At 39.2% G+C, this 25,231-nt stretch overlaps 1 protein-coding gene across 5 annotated transcripts in view; it reads left to right on the forward strand.

Moving 5' to 3' along the window:
* The window catches only part of KCNAB1 (potassium voltage-gated channel subfamily A regulatory beta subunit 1), a 352,698-nt gene that overhangs the window by 283,140 nt on the left and 44,327 nt on the right, over positions 1 to 25,231 (forward strand). For all 5 annotated transcript variants that reach the window (XM_074405544.1, XM_074405546.1, XM_003925001.4 and 2 more), the window contains 5 exons: positions 3,591 to 3,670; positions 5,938 to 5,982; positions 9,805 to 9,849; positions 11,758 to 11,801; positions 22,993 to 23,079. In XM_074405544.1, the coding sequence (XP_074261645.1) occupies positions 3,591 to 3,670; positions 5,938 to 5,982; positions 9,805 to 9,849; positions 11,758 to 11,801; positions 22,993 to 23,079 (301 nt within the window). The remainder of the gene's footprint in view (positions 1 to 3,590; positions 3,671 to 5,937; positions 5,983 to 9,804; positions 9,850 to 11,757; positions 11,802 to 22,992; positions 23,080 to 25,231) is intronic.

The following is a 25,231-nucleotide window of genomic DNA, read 5'->3' on the forward strand; positions in this document are numbered from 1 at the left end:
TGACCAGTAAAATCCTTGTACCCTCTACTCAGCAGGATGGTGGTTAAGGTTAATGAGATGATGCCTGTAAAGTGCTTAGTGGGGTACCTGGCCCAGAATAAGCACTTTACAAAGGCAGTTCTTACTATCATTCCTAAGGAGACACTTGGGAAACAGAGGCTTTTCTCCATGGCTCCTAAAATCACCAGTGTTATTTAGCCGATCTGAGACGGAGGTCTTAACTGTGTATTCTTATCTGTCCTAATGCCTCTTCCTGTATTGGGCACATGTCATGTTGGAGGGCTTGCCTCATGGGGGCTTCTCTGGCATGCAGACTTTAAGCTAGAGACTAGCATGCAGGACAGTTATTAGGAAGTGTTGTCAGAATCAGCACAGGGCAGGGAAGAAAGCAGCACTAGGCAGACAGAGAACTTGGGTCATGATGCAGCCTCAACAGTGACCTCAGCCAACTCCATAGGGCTCTCCAAAGTCAAGATGGCTCTGCAGAGTTGTCTCAGTTTACGACAACATAAAGGACTGGGCCTTTATGTCCTCTTACTGACCAGTCATAGGTAACACTCTCTAGCCAAGTGCAAATTCCAGAGAGGGCTGACAGAGGTAGGCCATTTGATGGCAGCATTCCCAGCAGCTCAAGGAATAAGTCCTTCAGTTCCAAAGGAGAACCTAAGGGCACATCACAGAGTCTACTACAGGGCTGTCTCTGACTGGCACCAGGAAGGGGTATATGGGGGAAGCACAAAGGCAAAGCCACAGAAGGCAGAGCACAGGCTATGAACTTGAAGTCTCATACAAAATAGGGAGCAAGCAGGGAGGGAGGCCTGCAGTTGACAATCCATTGTATCCAGCACATATATAACCTACTACTGCCTGGATGGTGCTTGGAAGGGAAAAAATACAAAAATGTCTCCCTTTTCTAAGGAGTGGGGCCAAGTAAAGTACATTATTTTTCTCTAGTCTTCACTCTCCTCTTTACAGTGTCTACTCTCTGCTGCAATGAGCCAATCTAGCCCAGGATATAGTGTGCAGGGCTGACCTCTGAGATGAATAATTTCAAATTTTCAAGTCTAAAAACTACAATAAAGCTGTAATGAATGACTTCAGAAGCACTCACCTTAGATGCACACCAAATAAATAGCTATTGTACCTCCAGAGAGCATCTGTGGCCTTCCCTGGGTCCCCAAAGAGAGAATGCCAGCAAAGGGAAGAAGGGAGACACAGCCAGATTCAGTGCCACCCATTGCTGAATTCTTTGAGCTCAATGCTTTCTGTGTGGCAAAAATGCAGTCCAATAGCAATGAGTTTGCCTACCTAGATTTTCCTGCTTTTTCTCTGGCTTCAAATAATCTCAACACAAAATAGATGCAAATATGGAATATTAGGGCTGGCCACACCACAGTGTGCTGAGTTAATTGTTGACAATTACATCATTGTCAGCACTGTCTTGGGAGGTGAGGATGTCCCCATCTCTGGGAGAGTTCAACTTTTATTGAATTACCGTTTGGCAGGGATACTATCCAAAGGATATCAACACTGAACTCTGTAAGGTGCCTCTCAAAGGTGATTTGGCTTTATTGTAAAATAAAGATAGATGTTACTCATATGAATAATTATTTCTTTAAAATAATGATGAGAGCACATTAGCATCTTATAGCACTTAGTTTTCAGAGTTTTATTTACATTTTTAAAATCTGGAAGGTAGTTAAGGTGCCTTTAACTGTAAGTAACAAAAACTCAACTCAAATCAGGTTAACCCATTTCAAAAAGTTATTTTGACTTTTAAACTAGAAGAGCAAGATGTAGATGAAGAGCAAGCTTCAGGGATGCCTCAGTCAGTGACTCCCAATCTGCATCCCTTCGAGTCTCTTGACCCTATGTGCCTTTGTGTATCAACTGCTTCTTCAGGCAGAAAGGCAGCTACTGGAATCCTGGGCCTCAATTAAAACTGTAACTCCAGGGAAAGGGTGTTGCTCTTAGAAACTCTGTAGGAACAAGTACAAATGTTCCCAGAAGTCCCCAGGGAACCTCTCCTCACATCTCATTGGCCAGGGTGTGTCACATGACCTTCCGGAGCCACTGACTCATAGACCCCCGCCCCTCCCCGCCCCAGCGCCGCGCTAGAGGGAGGTAAGGTCAGCTGCGCTGAGGCCTCTGACCTCCTTACAAGAGGAGGAGATCCCTGAACAAAATCATCCCCATTTTGCAAACAAGGAAACTGAATCTACAGAGAGGTCAAATGATTTGCCCAGGTTTATTTATCTAGTAGTAAGGACTCTTAAGGCCAGAAACCACTCTTCAGACTTAGTTGGTGATTTTTTTTTTTTTCTCATTATTTCACATTCAGGCACTCAAATCCTATGATTGGAAAATATCTCTGTCATCGTTTAGTTTAAGTTTCCATATAGAATTCTCCGTCTTCTCTTTAAAAACTCTCTGGATAAGATTTTTGTATATTTTCCAATAATAATACACCAGTATGTCATATGACATAACTCAGGCTAATGTAAAATGCAAACACAATAATTTTTAAAACATAGGACAGTCATAATAGGGAAAACTTGTCTTAACTTTTAATCTCCAGTTAGGGCATAATTTAAAAATTATAAGAACATAGGATAAACATTTTAATGGTAATATATTAAAAGCAGCAATAGCATACTATAATGCTAAAGAATCTGCATGGACTCCGTTTTGCTAGCTTAACAATATTCTTGGTGGGCAAATTTTTAAAGCAACAGAAAAATAGTTTATTTTGGTAATGCTGATGAAGTAACTTTAGCCTGCCATCAAAAACATAATGGAAACATCAATTGTAATTATTTTTGAGGTGTGTAATTTTTCAAATGACTGGTAAGTCAATCGGCAAAATGAAAAAATGGCCCCTCCACTGTTGTTTATGGCTATCCCTCTATGGATATTTTTAAGCTGTGTATAGCTATTCTCTTCTGTCATATTTACCTCTTGCTTTCAGTAGCACAAAGCAAGGAACAAGGAGCTTTGGGGTCTGTTTGCAGGCAGAACAGTGAGGAGCTGGATTCCTAGTGAGTCAGAGGCACCCTGCTCCCTCTCTGTGTTGATTCAGTGGCTGCTCTATGATGGTGCTGAGGTTTTGCTGAACTGTGGGTGACAGGAGTTTTGCAACAGTCATGGCTCTGTCTCAGCCGCAAGAAAAAAGTCACAAGCTTCAGGTCAAGAGTCACCCAGCTGCCAAAACCTATTGGCTGGGAGATAGGAGTTGAGCAATGGAGTCACCAGTGATACAAATGGCCCTCTTTGTCAGAAAGATTAAGATGCCACAAAGAATGTTGTCAAACCAGCTCTTCCCAGCCGAGCGAGAAACACAAATCTATCCACTTCGGGCAGGCTGAATCCCAGCCTTCAACCCTTCAAAGCCCTTTCTATGTCTGAGGGAAATAATACTTCTGCCCTATGGATACTGGCTGGGCCTTCTTTCTTTCACTCATTTCACCGCAACTAAGAAAAACAAGGATTGATTAGTGAGAGGTCAGTGTTCCTAAAGACCAGTAGAGGACTCTAAATTCAGGTTTGGAAAGCATTTGGCTTTTCTGACTGACCTTCCTGTCCCCTTGCAGGTTGCAGAAAGGCTGATGACAATCGCCTATGAAAGTGGTGTTAACCTCTTTGATACTGCCGAAGTCTATGCTGCTGGAAAGTAAGTCAGTACCTGTTTGTGTCACTCAAGTGGCATCTGTAGCACCAAAAGAATCAACCCAGACCATTTCCAGCATGTTGGTGAAAAGGCTCTGTCCTTCTCCCACATGTTGGTGGCTCTGCTTTGCTCTGCCCTCTACCACCATCACTAGAATTGGGGATATTGACCATCTCTGGCCCTCTCTGCTCACCCAAACCTTCCTGCTGCTTCTGGTCCCTGTATGAAGAACAGGCTGGAGGGGGATATGACCAGGAAGCAATTGCCATATCTATGTTAGGAGCAGCAGAGTTTGGTGTCAGAGTGGTGGCAGAGGAGAAATATTAGTTGAATACATGAGTGACCAAATGAATGAACAGATTCCAAAATGGTTGCCCAAAAGTTAGTCTCATTATTTCATAATCATATCTCGTAGTTCCTCAGATGCTGACAAACTAGGATATCCTCCTTGCAGAGAAGCAGGAACTGCTTTTCCTGTTTACCTGCCTGTCCCTACACTAGCATTACAGGAAGATCAGATGTCAAAGTGAGGATCCCCTAAGGTGGCAAAGAATCTATTATCTTTTTTATAAGAGATCTCAAAGCTCATTCTGAGGACAGCAAGGGCTGCAGAGAGTCCTCACTTCTTTTGTGAAAGGAGTCACATCCAACTGCAACCTTCCTTGGAACCTAAGGCAGATTCGGAGCCCCAAGACAGAGCTTGTTAAACCAGAACACATGGGAAATGTGTCCTCCTAAACAGGCCTCAAGATTCATGCTGTCCGAGTCCCAGCATAACCAGTACATTTCAGAATAGATCTGTGGCTCCTACTGGGAACATGGATGTCTAGCTCTCAGAACCAAGAACAGCTACCTAGCTGTTTGAACAGCTCTACAATTTTCTAACAGGACTGTGAAGTATAATCACCTGCAGACTTAATTCACTTACTTCCAGGTGAGAATTACAATCAAATTTCTGGACTTGCTGAATCAGGATGATCAGTGGATTTTCCTTGTGTGAATTTCCTCCTTTTCAAGACCAGGTCTATGTTTTAAGGTCCATCAAGGAGATTTAGAGCTCACATTCCTGATGCATTCTGTTGAATCCAAGGAGAGAAAGTAAAGGTTATAGGGCCTTGCTCCTTTCTGCCTTCTGCTCCTTTCCACTGTTTTCTTCTTGTGGAATCCTGCATGGTACCAAATGGCGCTAAGGTAGAAAAAGGGAGAAGTAAGTAGCAAGTCTGTTAGAGTCCTGTTTGTATGACTCCTGTGAGGATAATAGTTACGATTAATTATTGATTGTCCGTCTATAATTGAGATAGGTTTCCACTGTGAAATGCAAGGTTGCCAAAGGTAACGGAGAGACAGGGAGAAACAAAAGCAACACCAATGCAAGACTTAATGCCTATTTCTTTGGGGCATGCTCCACAGCTAACCCGCATGGTGGCTTATTACAAGCTATACACTCTAATAAAGACAGAACTTTCAGTTAAGACCAGTAATGATTAGCCATGACCCTCATCCACAGCATCCTAACGGACCCAGTGCTAATTCCATTTATCTCCCATTCACTAAGCCTCTGAGAGCCCAGTTGCTTCTAACAATGTTGGTCTTACTGGGAGGGACATAGAACATTTGTCTCCTCAATCTTGGGTCCCAGCCTGGGTAGGGGGAAGAGGAAAGAACAGTGGATGCCTTCAGTATGCCTCTGCAACCCAGCCTTAGGGGCAAGAAAAATACTTCGTCATGTCTCCTTCTATTTTGCTCCTATGACAAAGGTTGTCACTGGAACCTAGGATGTTCTGTGTGGGAGTGTTCTTTATGTGGGACATCTAAACCCACATATCGGTTCTCAGTTTATACCCAGGAGTCAATATTTTCTATCTAAACAATGTGAAGTCTCGTCCTCCCTGGTCGCAACTGAATTACTCCATAGCAATTAGAAGGAAAACTTTGACTCCCTTTGGACGCCACCAAGCAGGGCATTTATATATGGGATCAGTAGTTCACAAACACCAAACTGCCAAATGACTGCTGCTGCTTGGTATCAGGACTGCAGGCGGTCTCCTGCCAGCGTGTCAGGATTTGGCAGGTGCTTCTGGAATGCTCCGGAGCAGATTCTGCAGGCACAAGCAGAAACAGCGGAAACTGTGCTACCAGCCGAGAGCGGCTTCTATTTTCGGGATATGTAGGCACTGAGAGTTCAAACAAGGAATGGTTCTTGTGTTCTGGATTGACTCTTGCTTTTCCAGGATACTGCATCCTAAGACATTATCTGTTTCCCCCTCCAGGGCTGAAGTGATTCTGGGGAGCATCATCAAGAAGAAAGGCTGGAGGTATTGCATTTGCCATAATTATTGTTTTTTAAAAAGATATTATTTTGCACCAGAGAAGGAAAAACAAAATTATATGACACCCGACCAAAAGGCTGTCAAAAAAATCAACTGTTGATGAAGAAATGATTTATAGAGGCTTGAACATAAATGCCAGCAAGTTCACTTCTGGTGCTTCAAAAATTACTGACTAGTCATTGACAACAATGAATTACCAAATGAAGGAGGGGATGCTCATGAAATATTTGTGCATAAAAAAGTGACAATTTCATGGCTTCTGACTGCCATTTGTGCTAATCTGTTGAAGGAAGTAACCTGAAGGGAAGCTGATTATCCCTCATACATACATGCATTTATGTTTCCTGTTTATTTTATTAACTCTGGATGCAAAGAAATGATGAAACATGAAGTCTCTTGGATAAACACCCCAAAGCTTTCTTATCTGAACACATTTAGTCAGCATCCCTCCTGTATGCCCAGGAACCCTGTTATCTGGGTACTCAGAAAAGTGCTTCATCTGCTGTCCTTGAGAAACACAGGGCTGTGCTTACACATCCCTTTCCATCACCTTCTGTAGCCAAAGACAGTGTTGTAATAAGGGAAGCTGTAACATCTATGGGTGGTGGGGAGGTAATACCTCCCCATTTCACTATAGACTTCAACTACAACAGCCACTACTTCCCCAGCATGAGGACAGAATTAAGCAAAGCGCAGCAAAGATTACAGGGCAAGTTTGTGTCCTCCTCTGTCCTAGCATAATATTTGCTCATTACCAAATAGATTACAGTGTAACCGTATTAGTGAAGACAACTGTGCAAAGTGCTGTGTACTCATGCTTTAACGTTTAGCATGTATTTTCTAAATTTATTCTAGGGAAAATGGACATTGTCAGAGAGTTCAAGAGTGGTTTTATTACGCTTTTGCACACATAACTTAAACTCCCTCTAGAAAGGGAAACTTAAGAAGGTGAAACATACCTGCATGTATTTTTAGGGCTGCTTACTCCTCGCTCTGAGATAAACTTTTGGTGGGAATAGAGTCCTGTGGAAACAGAAAACCAAACATTTATAGAAATATGAACAAATAAACTTTGGCGACCTACTTTCTCCCTCTTCCTTCTCCTCCTCCCCCACCCCAGGGAACTGTAACAATGTTAATAGAAAACTATATTCCACCTTATATATGGAAAAATATTCGTGTTCCCACTCAGTCCTTCACCTTGCCTGACTTGCCTGAGTTACTTTCCCACTCAGAGCATTGGTTCACCCATAACTGCCTAAATAGGGACTGTATCCATTCTCTACAGTTGCTGCAACAAAGGACAAAAATACTGGGTAACTTTAAATAACAGAAATTCATTCTTTTATGTTTCTGAAGGCCAGAAGTCCAAAATTAAGGTTGGACTTCAAGGTTGTCAGGGCCATGCTCCCTCTGACACTCTGGGTAAAGTTTTTCCTTGCTTCCTCTTAGCTTCCGGTGGTTGCCAGCCACCCTTGGCATTCCTTGGCCTGCAGCTGCAGCACTTCAGCTCTCCTCACATGTGCCTGTGTGTCTTCTAATAAAGACACCAGTCATAATGGATTAAGGGCCTACTCTACCTACTAATTATATCTGCAATGATCCTATTTCCAAATAAGCTCACATTCAGAGGTTCTGTGGGTTAGGACTTTAACATATCTCTTTTGGGTATGCAATTCAATTATAACAGAAACCTTGGAGATAATTCCGCTAATAATACAGTGAGGTCTGCAACAAGGTGTAGGCTGCCAGAGTACATCTAAGGAAGAAGGGGAAGCATCAGCACTGTAGCTCTTTTCTTTCTCAGCATCCAGAGAACATTGAAATATCACTCTTCATAGCTGCAGAACCTATTTTATATACCTTTTATAGACAATAGATTACCATGCATATTCCACAAATTTCTTGCAAATAAAAACTCAAGCTATCATTATGCCCAAAACGTTTATATTGGTTCACAGTTGCCCCCACAAGACTGGTGAAAAGATAAACCATATCAGCATAGCTTTGAGCCTAAAAAGCTGTTTCGATTAGCACACTTGACTTCTGGTCCTGGTGCTACCACTTGCTAGCTGTGTTATTCGGAAGAAGTTACTACACTTCTCTGATTCTCAACTTACCCACCTGTAAAATGGACAGCGTAACAGTTCATGAAGTGTCATGCTGACAGAGTGAGATAAGGTGTGCAGAAGTATTTTGAAGACTGTGCTGTATCACTGTAAAGTGCATTATCACTCTCTACCTGCTCAGAAGAGTTGCTCTAATAGTGTCGGTGAGAGTCAGTGATGATTTGCCAGGCTGCTGTCTACTCTTGCTATTTGAACATTAAAGTTAGTGTGCATACCCATATAGGCCAAATATTTTACAGGAAGCCTAACTTTGAAAACCTAAGTCTGTGGCAGTGTTTGTATAGTATGTGCAGCTTTGAATAATCAAAAGGCCTACATTCATTTTTTACAACATTCCATCCAGCTTTTTGTTGGTTGAAAGTGCTAAAGGAGCCTGGGCTTCCCTGTGGCAGATTGCTGTTATAATAGGTATCATGATGTTGATGTATTAACCTGGAAAGTACATCAACCCTTTCAAGTTGTGTAATCTCCAGGTACATGTATTTATCGACCTTCCATTACAGTGATTCAAATTACTTTTCAAGGGATTAAATTCAATGGGATGGCACTGCTAGCATTTTCAACACATTTTTCTTGTTGCAACCAAGTTGTCAGGGAGTTGTCACCATCATTCCCCATTGGTTATCATTAATCATACCAGGTTTTTATAATGGAGAGCCCTAAGGCACTGACTCTACAGATGATGGAATTACAAATGCCTTATTTCAAGCACTCCTGAAGATTGGAGTTAACCATTGAATCTCAAGTGATTTTTTTTTTCTCGATCAGTGTGATCAAATTATATACCAAGGGAAACCAAATTGCACTGAGATCTGTTTCCCAATTTTATTGCATACCTGTAGTTCTCAAGACATAGTTCTTATTCCATGATCATAATGCTAGGATTGCATATCCTGCCCTTGGTTGTGCCTTTCAGAAGGTAATGTTAGCTGATGAGATTTGTTACATTTCATTCCCTTAGCAGTAAAGTGGTATAACCTTGAGCTGAGGATTTTAGAACTGTTTCCCTAAAATGACATTTCCATTTAATAAGACACTCAAAGACATTTTTTCCCTGTTTGTTCTAAATATTTACTATTATAATTCACTTCATCATTTAGATTTCTATGTAGTCAAATCCTGCCTGTGAATGTGATGTTAGAAGGGATAATAACACAGAGCTGCAAGCGTTCGTGTTCCTTGGCAGAGAGTGGAGTCCTCCTGGGAGGAGTTCACATGCAGTCGGCATTAGGCCAGATGCTGAATACATGTTCATTGGTGTTTGCTCTTTTGACCTCCTAAAGTGATTCACCCCCTCAGTCCTTTCACTTCCATTCCCACGAACCATTTCTGACCCTCCATGCTGGCTCACCACTCACCTTCTCTTTGCAACGTTGGCCTGGGCTTTCTGTCAATTCCCAGTCTGACTTGTTATCACTGCCCTCCACCTCCTCCAGCCCCTCCAGCCAAAGATCATTTCCTTCAGCCTCTTCCTCTAGGATCCAACTTTGAGTTGTCCCTCACTAGCTTCCCTTTGTCTTTATTTTAGTGAGATGGATTAACAAATTTACTTCTTTACCAGTTTTTAAAATGTGAGGTACAGTAACAGATTCTTTCTGGTGCTATTATAATAATATGACTCAGTACAATAACCTGCATTTATTTACTACTTCTCTGTGTTTGTCTATTTGATATACAGGAGGTCCAGTCTGGTCATAACAACCAAACTCTACTGGGGTGGAAAGTAAGTTATTTTTCCTACTAAGCAGGAAACAACTAGTAGTTCCTGTTTTTTTTTGCTGTTAGGCAGTTATGTTACATAAAATGAACTAAGATTAATTAGTTTAGAGAGAGGGGTTTTTTTTTTCTCTCTCACACACACACTAAGGAAATAGCAATTAGCCTAAGATTTAATTTTAGCAAGTTACTCCCGAAGAAATTTAGTGCAAAGCATGTGGTCACTTGTTACTAAGTGATTAATGTAGATTTTTCAAATACCAATCTCATACTTAGAATCGTTTCCAAAATATAGTTCAAATTTCAGGGAAGAAAAATAGACACAAAGCATCACAGAAGAAAAGCTACTCAAATCTGCCAAAACTCAGAGACTTCTACAGAATGCAAAGATAAAAATACCTTGTCTGGCTCCATGTCTAAGTCTCTGATCATTTCTGCAGAGGGCTGAAAGTGCTGATCAAAAGGACCACCTCATTGGAGAATAACACGGAGCTACCTATATCACTCGCTGTCAGGCCAAATGAAAGGGAAGCGCTCTCTGTTGTGGGATGCAGAGCAGATTTCACAGGATAAATTGGCTTCTTTTGGGCCTGCTAGCATTTGAACTGGTACTTACATTATTCAGCAGGCCTTAGAAGGCTGGCCTTTTTGACTAACATATAAGAAAACAGCAATTCCATGTACCAGAGCAGTCATTGTACTGTGCTTTTCCATCTTTGAGACAGAAATCTCAAAAAAGAAAAATGCTGGAGTTTTAATAAAAAGCAAAAACAAACAAAACCTTATTTACCTTCCTATAATTGATAGGGAATTTTTTTTTAATTGGAGGTTGAGGCCAAGTCTTCTTTAGGAACCTCCTAATCAAAATGTATATGTGTATACACACGCTTGCAAACAATTTGTTGTTGCAAAATACTCTATTTTGTTGTTGGTTTTGAACCTATTTATAATGATATGAAGACAGAAAGATGTAATTTAGATTTTTATTCCTGTAGTAATCTGTGTAAAAATAAAGCAACATCATGCTATGAGAAATGTGGATTTCCATTGTCCATGTTTTGATTCACAGTGCCATTGCTTGGTGCTTTTGCAATGCTACAGAACCTTGAAGGAAATGATATACAGTCTGCAAGAACCATTATCTAGTAGAATATGTAGTAGAATACAGTATTATCTAATATACTTATTAAAAATACTGAATAAGAATACAGTCACAAACATGAATGGAAAATATATTTAAAAAGAAGCTGCAGAGGTATTGATGTTGAAGAAACATGTTATTGATACTTTAAAACTCAAGTACCATATTTCTTTCTAATTAGCCAGAGCTTGAGAATTGGGAAGGCAAAAGTGCCTTTGATTAATGGTCTGTCTTCTGGGGATTCTAATTTAACCAACATATATTTGGTTCATCACATTTTAAACAAAAATAGTTTTAAATTTTATTTTGGAAGTCAAAAGGCACTTCAAATTTGCTTCGTTTCTCAGAAAAGCTAATAAAAAATTTCAGCAGCCTGGCAATCTTACAGTAAACCCACAAACCTATGTCAGGCCTTTTTATTTTCTTTAGCTTGTTTAAGAACAAGGTGAAAAGGTTGTACAGTGTCTCGAGTTAAATACGGACAGAGTGTGTGTGGCTGAGTTGCTGTTAACTGGAGCCTGGTACAGAGCATGTTAGTGGCACGGTGACAGTCGTGGATAATTAATCTTCTGAGGTCTCCAAAGAAAAGAGGTTCAGTGTGTTGCCCACCAGACTTCTCTCCTCAGCCTCCAGTGGTGCAGAATTTGATAAGAACAGGGCATAAAATTAGCAATTCAGACTAAGAACGATTATTCTTCTGCACCTTTAAAACATTTAGAGAAAAAAAAGAAAGCACACTCTCACTCAAAGTTATTTGCTTCTTTTTCTTGGCAGAGCTGAAACAGAAAGAGGGCTGTCAAGAAAGCATATTATTGAAGGTGGGTACTTCTGCTTCAGTTTTATTTTTGGTTGTGGGCCCCTCATTCAAGAAAAATATCAACCAAACAAGTTTAGAATATATTGGAAGAGGAAAAAGTTCTATATGAAAAGTACCACAATCAACCAAGTTTCTTCTTGGGGTTAAATATGAGAAATGCAGAGATGTAGAGGGGAGAATGGGAACTCAAAAGGAAAAGGCAAAATTGTATAGAGCTCTTCTCATTTTCAGCGATTACTAATAAAATATTCCCATAAGACTTTTTAAAAGAGCTTTATTGAGATACAATGTACGTATCATAAAAGTTTACCATTTTAAAGTGTACTTTTCATTGGTTCTGAGTATAATTATGGAGTTGTACACCAAACACCATAATCTAACGTGAAAACATTTTTATCACCCCTAAAATAAACTTCATACCCACTAGAAGGTACTTGTTACTAAGTGATTAATGTAGATTTTTTAAATGCCAATCTCATACTTAGAATCATTTCCAAAATAGAGTGAGGAGTCCATCACCTCCTCACCCCCTCCCACAGCCCCAAGCAACCATAAATCTTCTTTTTAACTCTATAGATTTGACATTTCTGGACATTTCATGTAAATGAGATCTCATGATATATGATATTTTGTAACTGATTTCTTTCACTTAGCATAATGTTCATTCATGTTGGAGCACATGTCAGCTATTTTATTCCTTTCTTTGCCAAGTAATATTCCACTATGTGGATAGCCACATTTTGTTTATTCATTTATCAGTTAAAGTACATTTGGCTTGTTTTCATGTTAGCTACTATGAATAATGCTGCTATGAACATTTGTGTGCAAATTTTTGTGTAGACATGTGTTAAGACTATTATGCTTTTTGGTTTTTATTTCATTATTTTTTTGATTTTTAAAAAAATATATCTATTTTTTATTTCAATAGCTTTTGGGGTACAAGTGGTTTTTGGTTATATGATGAATTGTATAGCAGTGAACTCTGAGCCTTTAGTGCACTCATCACTGAGTAGTACACTATACTTTTTAGAAGGGTATATACATATACAGAGAAAAAAATTGTAGAAAATCAGCACTAGGTAATTGATTCCCGGTACATTACTTTTGCAAGGCACTCAAAATTTTGTATAATTTAGAAATAAACAGGAAATAAAACAGTCAACAAGAACCATTATGTAATAAAGTATTGCTACTCTACTTCATCTTCTCACAATCGTGAAGATTGTAAGAATTGTGAGTAATTCTTGTTTATTTCTTGTTTATATATTATAAAATTTTACACTTATACTTTTTGCAGTAAAGAAAAATGCTGAAAGAGTTTATACTCGTTTGTGAAGTACAGATGTTCCCCAATTTATGATGGGATTACATCTCAATAAACCCATCTTAAATTGAGAATATCTTAAGCTGAAAATGCGTTTAATGCACCTAACCTACTAAACATCATAGCTTAGCCTACCCTTCCTTAAATATGTTTAAAACACTTACATTGCCCTACAGTTGGGTAAAACCATCTAACGTAAAGTCTATTTTGTAATAAAGCCTATTTTTTAATAAATTAAATGTCACATGTATTAATAATTTATTGAATACTGTTCAGAATGTGAAAAACAGAATGTTGTATGGAAGCTCTATGTAGTTTCTACTGAATGCATATCACTTTCACACCATCATAGAGTTGAAAAATCGTAAGTCAAACCATTGTAAGTTGTGAACTATCTGTATTTTTTTTAAATCCAATAATTTTGTAACTTTAGATTTATGATTGATCATTGAAACAAGTTATTTTCTCCTTTTTAAAAATAATTTTATTTATGAAATATTAACATCAACAAAAATGCAAAATGTGCTCTAATCTCAGTCACCACTTTAAAAATAAAAATAGATAAGGAAGCCAGGTTCTCCATTTGTTCATCTAATCTCATCCCATCCCACAGTTTGGCAATCTGGTACATATCTTCTTCAACTTTTCTCTATGGTTGTACTGACTTATCTATCTAACTATCCATCCAAACACTTGCTTATATTCTCTCTCTCTCTCTCTCTCTCTCTCTCTCTCTCTCTCTACACACACACACACACACACACACACACACACACACACACACACAAAATAGAATCAGGTTACAAATATTAACCTAAATCTTGCCTTTTTCTCAATTAAAACACACAGCTTATAGATTGTTTTTAGTTTTTAACATTGCATAGAATTATATAAGTGACCATCCTTAGGTAAATGGGGTAGATTCCAGAATGGCATTGCTAAGTCAAAGAATTACACAAATTTTAACACAAAATTACTTTCTAAAAGGAATATGCCATCCTGTTAGATTAGCTGGTCTTATTTATTTCCTTATTTGTATATTTATTTATTTATTAGTGAGTTTGAGCTTCTTTCAATAACTTTGTGCTTCTTTTTCTGGAAATTAACTGTTCATGTTTTCAGGCTATTTTTCTTCGGATGTGTTTGTCTTGATCATAATTATTTGCAGGAGCTCTTTGTATATTAGTGATGTTCACTTTTTGTTTGGTTATATATACCACAAATATTTTTTCCCAGGCTGTTATTTCATTATGAACTTCTTTCTCTCCATGAACCTAAGAGATAAGGTTTCATTTGAGTATTTTTATTCCAGCTTTGAAGCTGGAGATCTTTATTGATCTATAAACAGTACTATATTGAACTATCTTTGACTTGCAATAGAAAAAAAATAGTTTCAGTATTCAATCACTGAATTTAAAATCGAGATTTTTGAAGCCAGATCTCAGAATGTGTGTATATATATGTACGTATTCTTTGTTGATTGCCAGTGTAAACCGTGTGTGTGTGTGTGTGTGCACATAGGTATATACCATAATAATTATATCACCCCATTGTTTCCAAAGTCTTTGTATGGGTTTGTTATATCTCACTAACTGTTTCTTAATATATTTTTAAGCATATGGGCTTTGAAATCAGACAGACTTTTGTTCAAGTTCCACCTCTGTCATTTATGAGCTGGTGGCTTTATACAAGTTACTTAACCTACCTTGTCTCTGTCTCCTTAACTATAGACTATAAATATAAGAGCTACTATATGGGGATATAAATTATACAATTAACATTGAGCACACTGTCTGTCACATAATAAGCACTTAATACACGTTATTTTTGTCATCATCCTTGTCCTTATAAGTCCAACTGCTAGTCTTCATTTGTGGATAAGAATATCCTTTGCTAAGTAGTGATGTTTTGAAACAGCCACAATAAATGATAACCTTCTAGCCCTAAGAAAAGCTTCCAAATTCCTCACCCAAACAGCATCCCTTTCAGGCCTTATTGTCCCATTTGACATTGTAAAACTGAAGCTAACCTGCCTCTCAAAGCTGTTACTGCCGTAGTATTCCTGCTCCAACGTTTGCCCTCATAACTTGTGTTTTCTACCATGGAGTTTGTCAGTGACAAATAACTCGAGTCAGCTTACAGAACCATGCTGAGTGAACAGGGCAGCAGTATAGTGCCTGAAAAGTTCTTGTTATTTTGTTCTTTCTTTCTTTTTAATCTAATTAATTAGAAAAGAGAGATTCGGAAAATGGTTCACACTGGCAATCAACAAAGAAATATAAAATTGAAGAGAAAAAGAATAGAGAAGGCCTGCTACTATGCTTCTCACTGAATCTCCATTGCTTTGTTATTTATCTGAGTGTGTACATAATTTCAGAGTTCTCTCTTTTTTTTCTTTTCTTTTTTTTTGAGACGGAGTCTTACTCTGCCTACCAAGCTAGAGTGCAGTGTCACACTCTCGGCTCACTGCAACCTCCGCCTCCAATTTTCAAGTGATTCTCCTGCCTCAGCCTCCCAAGTAGCTGGGACTACAGGCATCTGCCACCACGTCCATCTAATTTTTTGGCATGTTTAGTAGAGATAGGGTTTCACCATGTTGGCCAGACTGGTCTCAAATTCCTGACTTCAGGTGATCTGCCTGCAAATAAGCATTTTTTCAAGCCTCATATGACATAATACAAATACCTTATATTCCCTCCACCTTTTAATAAGTCAGGAATTCTCTTGGAAACTAATCTCTGCAAATGGATAAACCAGTTCAGCTGAAATTCAAGCTGACCCAGATTCAAACTTTAACACAAAATTTCAAACTTGAAATGGAAGAAGAATTGAGATCATTTGTTATTATGTTGGTGGTGGTGGTGGTGGTATTTTACAGTCCATCATTTCTGCCAAAGATAAAGCCTTGTGATTGCAAGAGAATTAGCTCAAAGCACTTTCTAGGCAGGCTGAAATTAGCAAATTGAGTTGATTTTGCAGAAAAGCAAGGATATGAGATGAGACCCAAAATAAAGTTTAAAGAAGTTTACAAGTCATTATTTTTGGGTTTCATTGGTACTTGGTTCTGTGATGAAGGTGACCTCATTCAACATTGGAGATTTGTTTACAAATTAAATTTGAGAATTACTATTAGAGGAAAAGACAGAAGTTCAAGGTGATACAGAGTTGAGGCCACTTCTGTGCTGGGTGACCTTAGCCACCTGAATTAGTTTACAGAGTATAAAATGAGCATGATTTGTGCATAATGTAGGTTTGAAAGAATTCATATTGAAAGACCTTTTTAATGAGCCCAAAGTCTTTGACTTATATCTGTTTAGGTATAATGCTCTGCTTAGATTCACAAGGAGGAAGAAATTTCACTAGTAGGTTGATTAGACTCATTTAGAATCCCAAAGTACCCTGAGGTTCTAAAATCCAATTTACTTCAGCCATTCCACAAACATTTGTTAAACCCCAATTAAGCCAATGTTAGAATTTAGCAGAACAGATTCCTTTGGTGCTGGCGGAGCATGCTGGTTTATGCCTGTAATCGCAACAGTTTAGGAGGCTGAGATGGGAGTATTGCTTGAGGCCAGAAGCTTGAGACCAGCCTGATCATTGTAGTAAGACCCTTGTCTCTAACGAAAAAATAATAAATAAATAAATTAAAATTAAGTAAAATAAATTTATTTAGTGCTTAATGTAAAGGAAAAAAATAGTTTGGTAGATCACCAAGGAAGAATAAGTAAGTCACTTGTTTATTCAAACAGTCAAAAGCTATGTCCAGCTCTACATTGGCCTTTCAGGTAAATAGTTTTGTTATGCAATTCAAAACACAAACCCACTGTCATTGTTTTTGGAGTAGGGGAAGAAAATAATCTGAGAAAGCTCTGCTTGAAACTTTTTAATTAATAACAGATGTTAAACTCTATGAGCTTTAAAAGAAAAAGACAATCTATGATTTTTCAGTTAAAGAATACATTTCTGAACAAATGGATTTGCCACAGGATTTCTTTTCAATGTACTACGTTCATGTAAACTTACATCACCCACTGAGGATAACCACGTTTCATAACGGGAGGCACAGACACATGCTGAATATAATCCAATACAACCCAGCCTTTAAAAAGAAGCAGATGTCTCAAATTATGACTGAGAGGTCTGCTGAGAAAAAAAAACTAGAAATTATATAAACAATCTATATTATTCAAGGCAACATTTTTTTGCAAGCTATATAGAAAAGTGAGTGCGTGGTACGTGTAAAAGGTGACGACACACCATGCTTAAATAAAACCCTTGCAGAATCTTCAAACTACTGATTTCCTTGCTTCCACACAGTTAAACCTGCGACACTGAACACCCCATCCACCTCTAACTGTGCCAATCTGCTTACTGTCTGGAATAAACATATTTCTTTAGAAACCTGTGAAATACGCTTAAATTGAATTAAGTTTCACCTTCTAAGCAATATGGTTCTTATTAAACTTTGGAACCTAAAAGAAAAATGGACTTAGATATTTTTTACTGTAGTCATTTGAAAACAATTTTCTTTAAGTAATTTATTTTCCTGTGGACTTTGAGAAATTGCCAGTTTGCTTCTAATTATCTCCTCAAGGGCAGGGAGCATTTCTCTTGCTTCTCCTGTTTTCCTCTCCCACAGATGCTGGGTTAGTGCAGAGGGACAGGCTAAGGTCAACTTGCCTTCATCAAGTGCATTTACTGCACCGCAGCACTTACCTCCTTAGGTTACGAGTGGCTGCCCAGCTGCCCTACTGGAGCCAAGGTTAATGCATTTTTGCATGTCTACTTAAACTTAAAACAATACCTGGCCTTAAGCCAGTGCTCAACAAACATTTGCTAAATGGAGATAGAACATGATAACTTTTTTTCTGAAACTAAATGTAAATGGCTTTTAAGGAGATACTCATGAAACATGTCTTGATGTTGCTTTATGTATTTTTACAAAATTAAAACATCCAGATAGGAAAAAGCAAAAATATCTGTTTTGGTTTGCAGTCACATGGAAGACCAAAGCAGGAAAATCACCTAGCACCACTTTGTCCTTGGACAGATGAGGAAACTGAGGCTCAGAGAGACTAAGGGACATCATAAGCTCATTCAGGACAGCCCAAATCAGTAACCTGAATCCCAAACCCTGTGCCTTACCTCCTCTGAATGCCAGTCTGGTCCATCCAGCTGCCAAGAAGTCCATGTAGTGACTGATGTACTGCTCAGACTAAACTTAGCTCCCCCACCACCTCTGGTTGGCTTTCCCCCTGACTGCCCCATTTAGTAACAGTCACTTCACTTCTCAGTCCAAAAATCTAGGAGTCATTCCCATTTATCCTAACCTCCACACCCTGTATCCCACACACCAGCAAGTCTGTGTATTTCTACTTACATGACTTGTCTCAAATTTGAACACTTCTCACCAACTTTGTCTGCACTGGATGGGGGGCAGTGGCTGTGCCTGCTTTCACTCTTGCCCCTTCAGGTCCCTCTCAGCAGGTGGAGCCATCAATTCAAGTGGAAATCTGCTCATATTATTTCCCCTGCTTAATCTCCTCCTCACTCACCCCTTCCTCACCAGTTTCTTTAAATCTCACACAGAATACAAAGTTCATACTATGGATTACAAGACTTTATGTGATAGAGATTTTCAAAGTGAGTGGATAGTGACCTTTAGAGAGAGAATTTCCTTTCACTCCACTTCAAAGTCAGAGGAGGGATCACTGGCCTCAGATACTTGAATTTCTTCCCAATATCCACTTGAATTTCTTGCCAAATATTTTTTAGAGAAAGAATGAAAGAGGTGGGAATAACCAAATACCATGAGGCTGACCTTAGTGTCAAGTCCATATCAATAGTTACAGGTAGACATTACGACCTTGAACAAGGAAGCTGTGCCAGTAGGTGCTCTCAATATGCACTGTTAGAACTCCTTGGGATGAAGACTGTGTCTCTGCATCTTTAAACCCCAAGAGCCTGGCACAACCTCAGGATGAAATTGAGATTCAATACATGCTCATGGAATGGAATAATAAATATCAAAAGTCACACCTGTCTGTGACATGCCTGATCACATAGTGTTGCAACAGTGCCAAGTTATTTTTGTAGCCTCTTCTACTAGCTACTTTCAGCCCACACTGAGCTGCTTAGAAGAGAATGGGGCAGGGTGTGGGGAGAGGGCCATTGTCAGAAAACATGATACTTCTTGTGCCAGGCATGAGCCAGAACTGTCATTAAATGCCTCCCTCCGAAACAGGGGGTCTAGTGAAAATTTTGGGCATTTGATCTTTTGCCGTCTTCCTCCTGAAACTTTCCAGATGTGAACACCATGGTGTAATTTCACATTCTGTTTCTGTAGAAAATTTTTTTCCAAAAAACTATAAGAGGAAGGGTTTCTTGCCCCAGGAAGCAATGGACATAATCTGCTCCCAGCCATAATCTTCCAGTTTATGTCCCTAATTCAGGGAGCTCTCCTTTCTGCTGCTGCCTCCTTCTCCTCCAGAGGTGGTATCCCACAGCCTGCCAGAGGAGGCTTGTCTCTTGGGAGGAAGACAGCTCTTCACAGGAAGCAAAGAACCAAATGGCAGGGAGATCAGCTGCCTGGGCATCTATGCTGTAGTTTATCTGATGATTCTGAGGCCAAGAGCTCCTGGGTAGCTGTGATGAGGGACACAATCCAAGCTATGGAGAGGAGCACATCTGCTTTCAACCACTGTACTCAGAAAGCTCCTAGAACTCTGCCGACAGCCTCTCCTGGTGAGTCAGGACTCGGCTGAGGACACACCCCCACCCTGCCTCCCATCTGGCCCTTTGGACAACTGCCCCTTTGTGATGGGGCTGGCTCAAGTGTTAGGCAGGGTCTCAGGCCTTTGATTGTTCACCCCTGCTCCACAGGCCCTGACCTCACTTTTACCAAAGGTTCCCCCTTGGTGGGAGGGCATCTATGTTGGAGGTGACTTGTCTCAGTTCTTCCTTTTGGTTCTGGGAGGAACTGTCATCAGCATCTGCATTGTTAGCAGTCAGTACTACCCTGCCCCATAATGAGAGTCAAGGCTCACTTGTTGACTGATGCCTTTTTCCCAGACTCCCCCTTTTGAATCCCCAAGCCCCAGTCCCTCTTGGGGTTGGGGACAAGAGGTCATGTTGGAAGCCACCGAAGCAGGTTCTTTATGCCCTTTCCTCTGCGGCTGGCCAGGCTCATCTGGCCTTGCCCACCCACTTATGGAACCTCAGGAGAGGAGGGCTCCTCCTGAAATCATGCACCTGGTAGCCCCGCTTTCTCATGTGTGATCCTAGCATAAGAGATCATCCTGCCTTTGCTGAAGTTAGTAGTACTGTACCAAGGGTTCTGCCCCCATGTGAATTCCTGCCCTGGCACCTCTTCCCTGGGGCTGAATCAGGTCCTGCTGCAGAGCTCCAGACTTCCCAGAGTCAGGGAGGCCGTGTCACTAAGGTCCATGGCGGCCCTTCCACTGGGTGCAGCAGGAGCTGGGACCCGAGAGCCAGGCGGGTAAGACACTGCAGGCCTTCCACCTATTATTTATTCACTCCTTTCCTCACCCCAAGTGCCCTGCTCTCCAGGTGCCTAGAGAGGACCAGTGATCGTCTTGCACCAAGTATGCCTACCCCTGGCCAGTCTGAGGTCTCCTAGCCATAGAACTGACTCCTGGAAGCTGGGAGAGAAGGTGGTGACACCCATGGGTTCTCAAGTGTAAGGAAAAAAGACACCAGACCTTTGTTCCCTACTGGGGGAAAGCCCTTAGTCTTCTACAGGAGCAGCTTGCTCCCATATCCTTTCGGAAGCCAGCAGAGCTGTATTCCTGACAGTCCTGACTGCCAGGTGGAGCAAAAGACATTGGTGGGGGTATGTGAAGCAAAAGGGGCAGGTGCACACACACCTCCACCTGACCTCTGTGCACATGGTTACCACCAACTGGCTGGCACTCCTCCTCTTCCCTGGCCCACTGATAATCCCTTCTCACAGAGGGTCATCATTATTTCCAAATATTGTTGGTCTGATGACTTCCTCTTCCCAGTGCAATTTTTCACTTCCTGTTTCAACCTCTGGTTCCTGGGATGAGCCATACCCTGGAACTGGCCCACCTGATGTGTCTTCTGTGTAAGGGAGACCTTTGCAAATGGCATCCAAATGGGTGGCAGGTCACAGCCACCGTGTTTATTTTGTATAAGATTTTAATTTGTATATTTTTGTGATTTATTTTGGCGTTATGAGTTTGACTCTCAGAGAGTTTTGTTATTACCCTTGTGTCTTTTGTCACAAAACAATGATAACATTTGCTAAATGATATATGGAATTTATTTTTGATTGGTAATAAAAAATGAAATATGCATTTTTTTAAAAAAAAGAGCTGTTACATAGCTCTCCCAGGAGCAGCAATTCTGAAGGTGTCAGTATTGTTAGGCCCACCACAGACTAGAGAATTGAGTCTCAAAGAAAGGTCAAAGAACCCAAGTGGAGTCCCAAGCATGCTAGGGTGCAGATTTCTAACCTTTCAAACCTTGTGATACCCTGTTATTTGTTCACTTAGTATTCCTGTCCCTTTCCTTATCTCCTCCCTGCATACAACTGTCCCCATACATGGCTCATATCATGATACTTTTGCAGGTTAATTGAATTTCATAGGGTTTCTTGAGACAGCTGGTGATACCCTATGCCTGAGCATCACAGAAGGTTTTTAAGAGCAGGTATTAAACCTCATAACATCTGTCTGCCCTAATCTCTTCATCAAAGATTTTAACAAGCTACCATTACAGACAATCCTTTCTCAATGGATGGAAAATATTTCCAGAACAATATTCAAGCACTCCATTTGCCTGTCAGAATAGTAAGTGTGGATGGCTGATAAACCAGTATGAAAAATCAAATTTAAATGAACCAAATTTAAATTTATAAGAGCCTTATTTAACATGCAATTAATTTTATGCCTATAATGAAGAGAGTAAAGCCTCTGGTCTTCCTGAGGAATTAAAGAGGCTGATAAGAAAATGCTGTGCCTCATAGAAATGGGATAACATGACTCTCGAACACTGTCATCCTTTTGGTTTTATCATATTATATACATACAATACATCCTATTTCAGGGAAGTATTAATTTTACTAAAATTAATTATTTTTTTGAGTATTCATAGAAATGTGACAAATGGGTTAGGGTCGAAACATAGGCTGTTGGTTCCTGACTTCCTTTTTAAGTTTTTATTCTCTCCTTTATATTGCATCTTAAATCTTTATAGTTTCTAGTGTTTTTGTTTCTTCCCCCTAAATAGGAATAATAAAAGTGGTGGAGATTAGCTATATTTTAGGTTCCTGAAACTTTGTTCCAATCAGTAAAATGTTGAGCAAAGGCTTCATCTGCTAACCCCTTTATATTACTACTAAAACCAGCATTTACATTAAGAGGGGTTGGGGAAGTCATTTATTTCTGATTTAAACCATTTTAAGGAGTTGATGTGTAATAAATATGTCTCTAGCTCACTATAAGCCTATTATTCCAAAATATAAACATTAATTTGCAGGAAAAATACTAACTGTTGAAAAGAAGCTGCTTTTTATTCTAAATTTTGCTTCTGGATATTGCCACATACAAGTCACTGTGAAGGTCGTTTCTAAGTATATATTTTCCTGTGAGAGTGAAAATATTCTTGAAAAAGTTTTAAGACTTTTCTTGTTGGGGGAAGTCAGCCTTTGATATATTTTTAAAACGTTCTAGGGTCAATTAACACTCATTGTATTCAACACATTTTTGAAACTATTCCAATTCTATTTTTTTTTTCAAGTAAATTATTGAAGGAAACCAAACTTCAACCATTTGAACAGTGCTCATATTTGGATTTTGGGTTTTTTTCCTGCTTCTGTTCCCAGGATTGAAGGGCTCCCTCCAGAGGCTGCAGCTCGAGTATGTAGATGTGGTCTTTGCAAATCGACCAGACAGCAATACTCCCATGGAAGGTAAGTTAAGAAATTTAATAAAATACGCTAGAACTCTTGATTCAGTTTGAGGACTTACTCTGCTCACAGTAGGAAAAGAATTGTATTCAGATTGATCAGACTGAATATGAAAAATGAAAACATTTCTGACCATTGTCTTTGGCCTCAGTGTTTACCCCCAAAATCAATGCTGTGTGTGTTGCATCTTCTTTTTTTTTTAAGTAGTTGAAAGCATTGGGTTTGTGGCTTCTGCTAGTTACAGTACTCACCTTTTCCAGGTTCATTTCACTTTTGTGATTTCATCAACTAAAACAATAAAGTTAATTGGAATGGGGCTTTATAACTCAGCCATCAACATTTCACATTTGAGGGCCTTCCTATTTAATAATGCCTGTAAGTCTGATTAGCTTCCAGTGTGTGGTAACAAGTGCTCAGTGGTGCCACCAGCAGGGATTCCACAGGAGCGACTGCTTCAAAATAAGATTTCATTGCAGTTTGATTGTTGATTCTCAAGGAGCTGCAACATTTTGTCACCTTTCTGTTATACCTGTTTGAAGACCACAATTTAAGCTTCTCCCTGTGGAAACTTTCAGAATGTTTCTGAAACCAGATTTTCCTCAATTTACATTTATTTACAAAACTTGCTAGGATGTTTGAGAAAGAAGATAATTTGAAAGGATGAGGATGAATTTAAAAGAATGTTCCTGTTAACTGAAGTTTAAAATCATATTCATTATCACTTACCTGAGGTGACTGAGAATGACTCAAATGAAGATATTTGAGGAAAAGAGCAAAAATGAATATTCTGGTTATTTGAGCAATATGATATAGAGTACCACTTTTTAAATAATTAGAATAGTTTGATTCATATGAGATTACACTGAAGGTAACTTTGTCCGTGTTGATCCAAAAGGCAGGCTCTTGTAATAAATCAGGTTCTGTGAAGATTGAATCTTGTTATAGGGTTGTAAAAGGGTTATAATAGTAATGGAAAAGTATACATGACTGACATAAATTTTTCTAGGTTGTATTTCTGACCATAAAAAAATGTTGTGGAAGTTATTTTCCTTGCAATTTATCTCACTCTCAACTACAGAGAAAGGAATATATATATATATATATATATATATATATATATATTCCTATATCTAATCTTCTCCTACAGTTTTCTGCTTTCTTGAATCTGGGTAAATTAGGAGTTTGTTATAAAACAGTATCACTGTTGGAAATTTTCCATGGAAATGACATAAAATTGCATTTTTTTGTCAAAGCAAAGATTAGGTGTTTGATAAAGCAAATAAGCATTTTATTAGTATAAAAAGTATTCATTGTAACAATATGATGTCATACAACTCCTTTTTATATTATATTATATATTTTTATTTTTCCATAAGTTATTGGTGTACAGGTGGTAGTTGGTTACATGAGTAAGTTCTTTAGCGGTGATTTGTGCGATGTTGATGCACCTATTATCTGAGCAGAATACACTGCACCATATTTGTAGTCTTTTATCCCTCACCCTTCTCCCACTCTTCTCCCCACGTCTCCAAAGTTTCTTGTATCATTCTTATGCCTTTGTGTCCTCATAGCTTAGCTCCCACATATCAGTGAGTACATATGATATTTGGTTTACCATTACTGGGTTACCTCACTCAGAATAAAGTCTCCAGTCTCATCCAGGTCACTTCAAATGTTATTAATTATTTCCTTTTTATGGCTGAGTAGTAGTCCATTATATATATACACCACTTTTTTTAATCCACTCATTGATTAATGCGCATTTAGGTTGGTTCCATGATTTTGTGGTTGTGAATTGTGCTGCTATAAACATGCATGGGCAAGTATCTTTTTCGAATAATAACTTTTTTTCCTCTGGGTAGATACCCAGTAGTGGGATTGTGGGATCACATGGTAGTTCTACTTTTAGTTCTTTAAGGAATCTCTACACTGTTTTCCATAGTGGCTGTACTAGTTTACCTTCCCACCAGCAGTGCAGAAGTGTTCCAGTCATACAATTCTTAATGACACATTAAAACAGAGCACTAAAGTCACTTAGTCTGCAAAAGTGTCAAGTAAAATGCCATTTAGTGGGGTCTATGAAAGACTGAAATTGCTTCACATTTTAAGTGCCTAGTGACTATTTTCCTCTTTGAGACAGTGTTCTCTGCAATTA

The sequence above is a fragment of the Saimiri boliviensis genome, chromosome 9, assembly GCF_048565385.1.
Source record: "Saimiri boliviensis isolate mSaiBol1 chromosome 9, mSaiBol1.pri, whole genome shotgun sequence".
NCBI lineage: Eukaryota > Metazoa > Chordata > Mammalia > Primates > Cebidae > Saimiri > Saimiri boliviensis.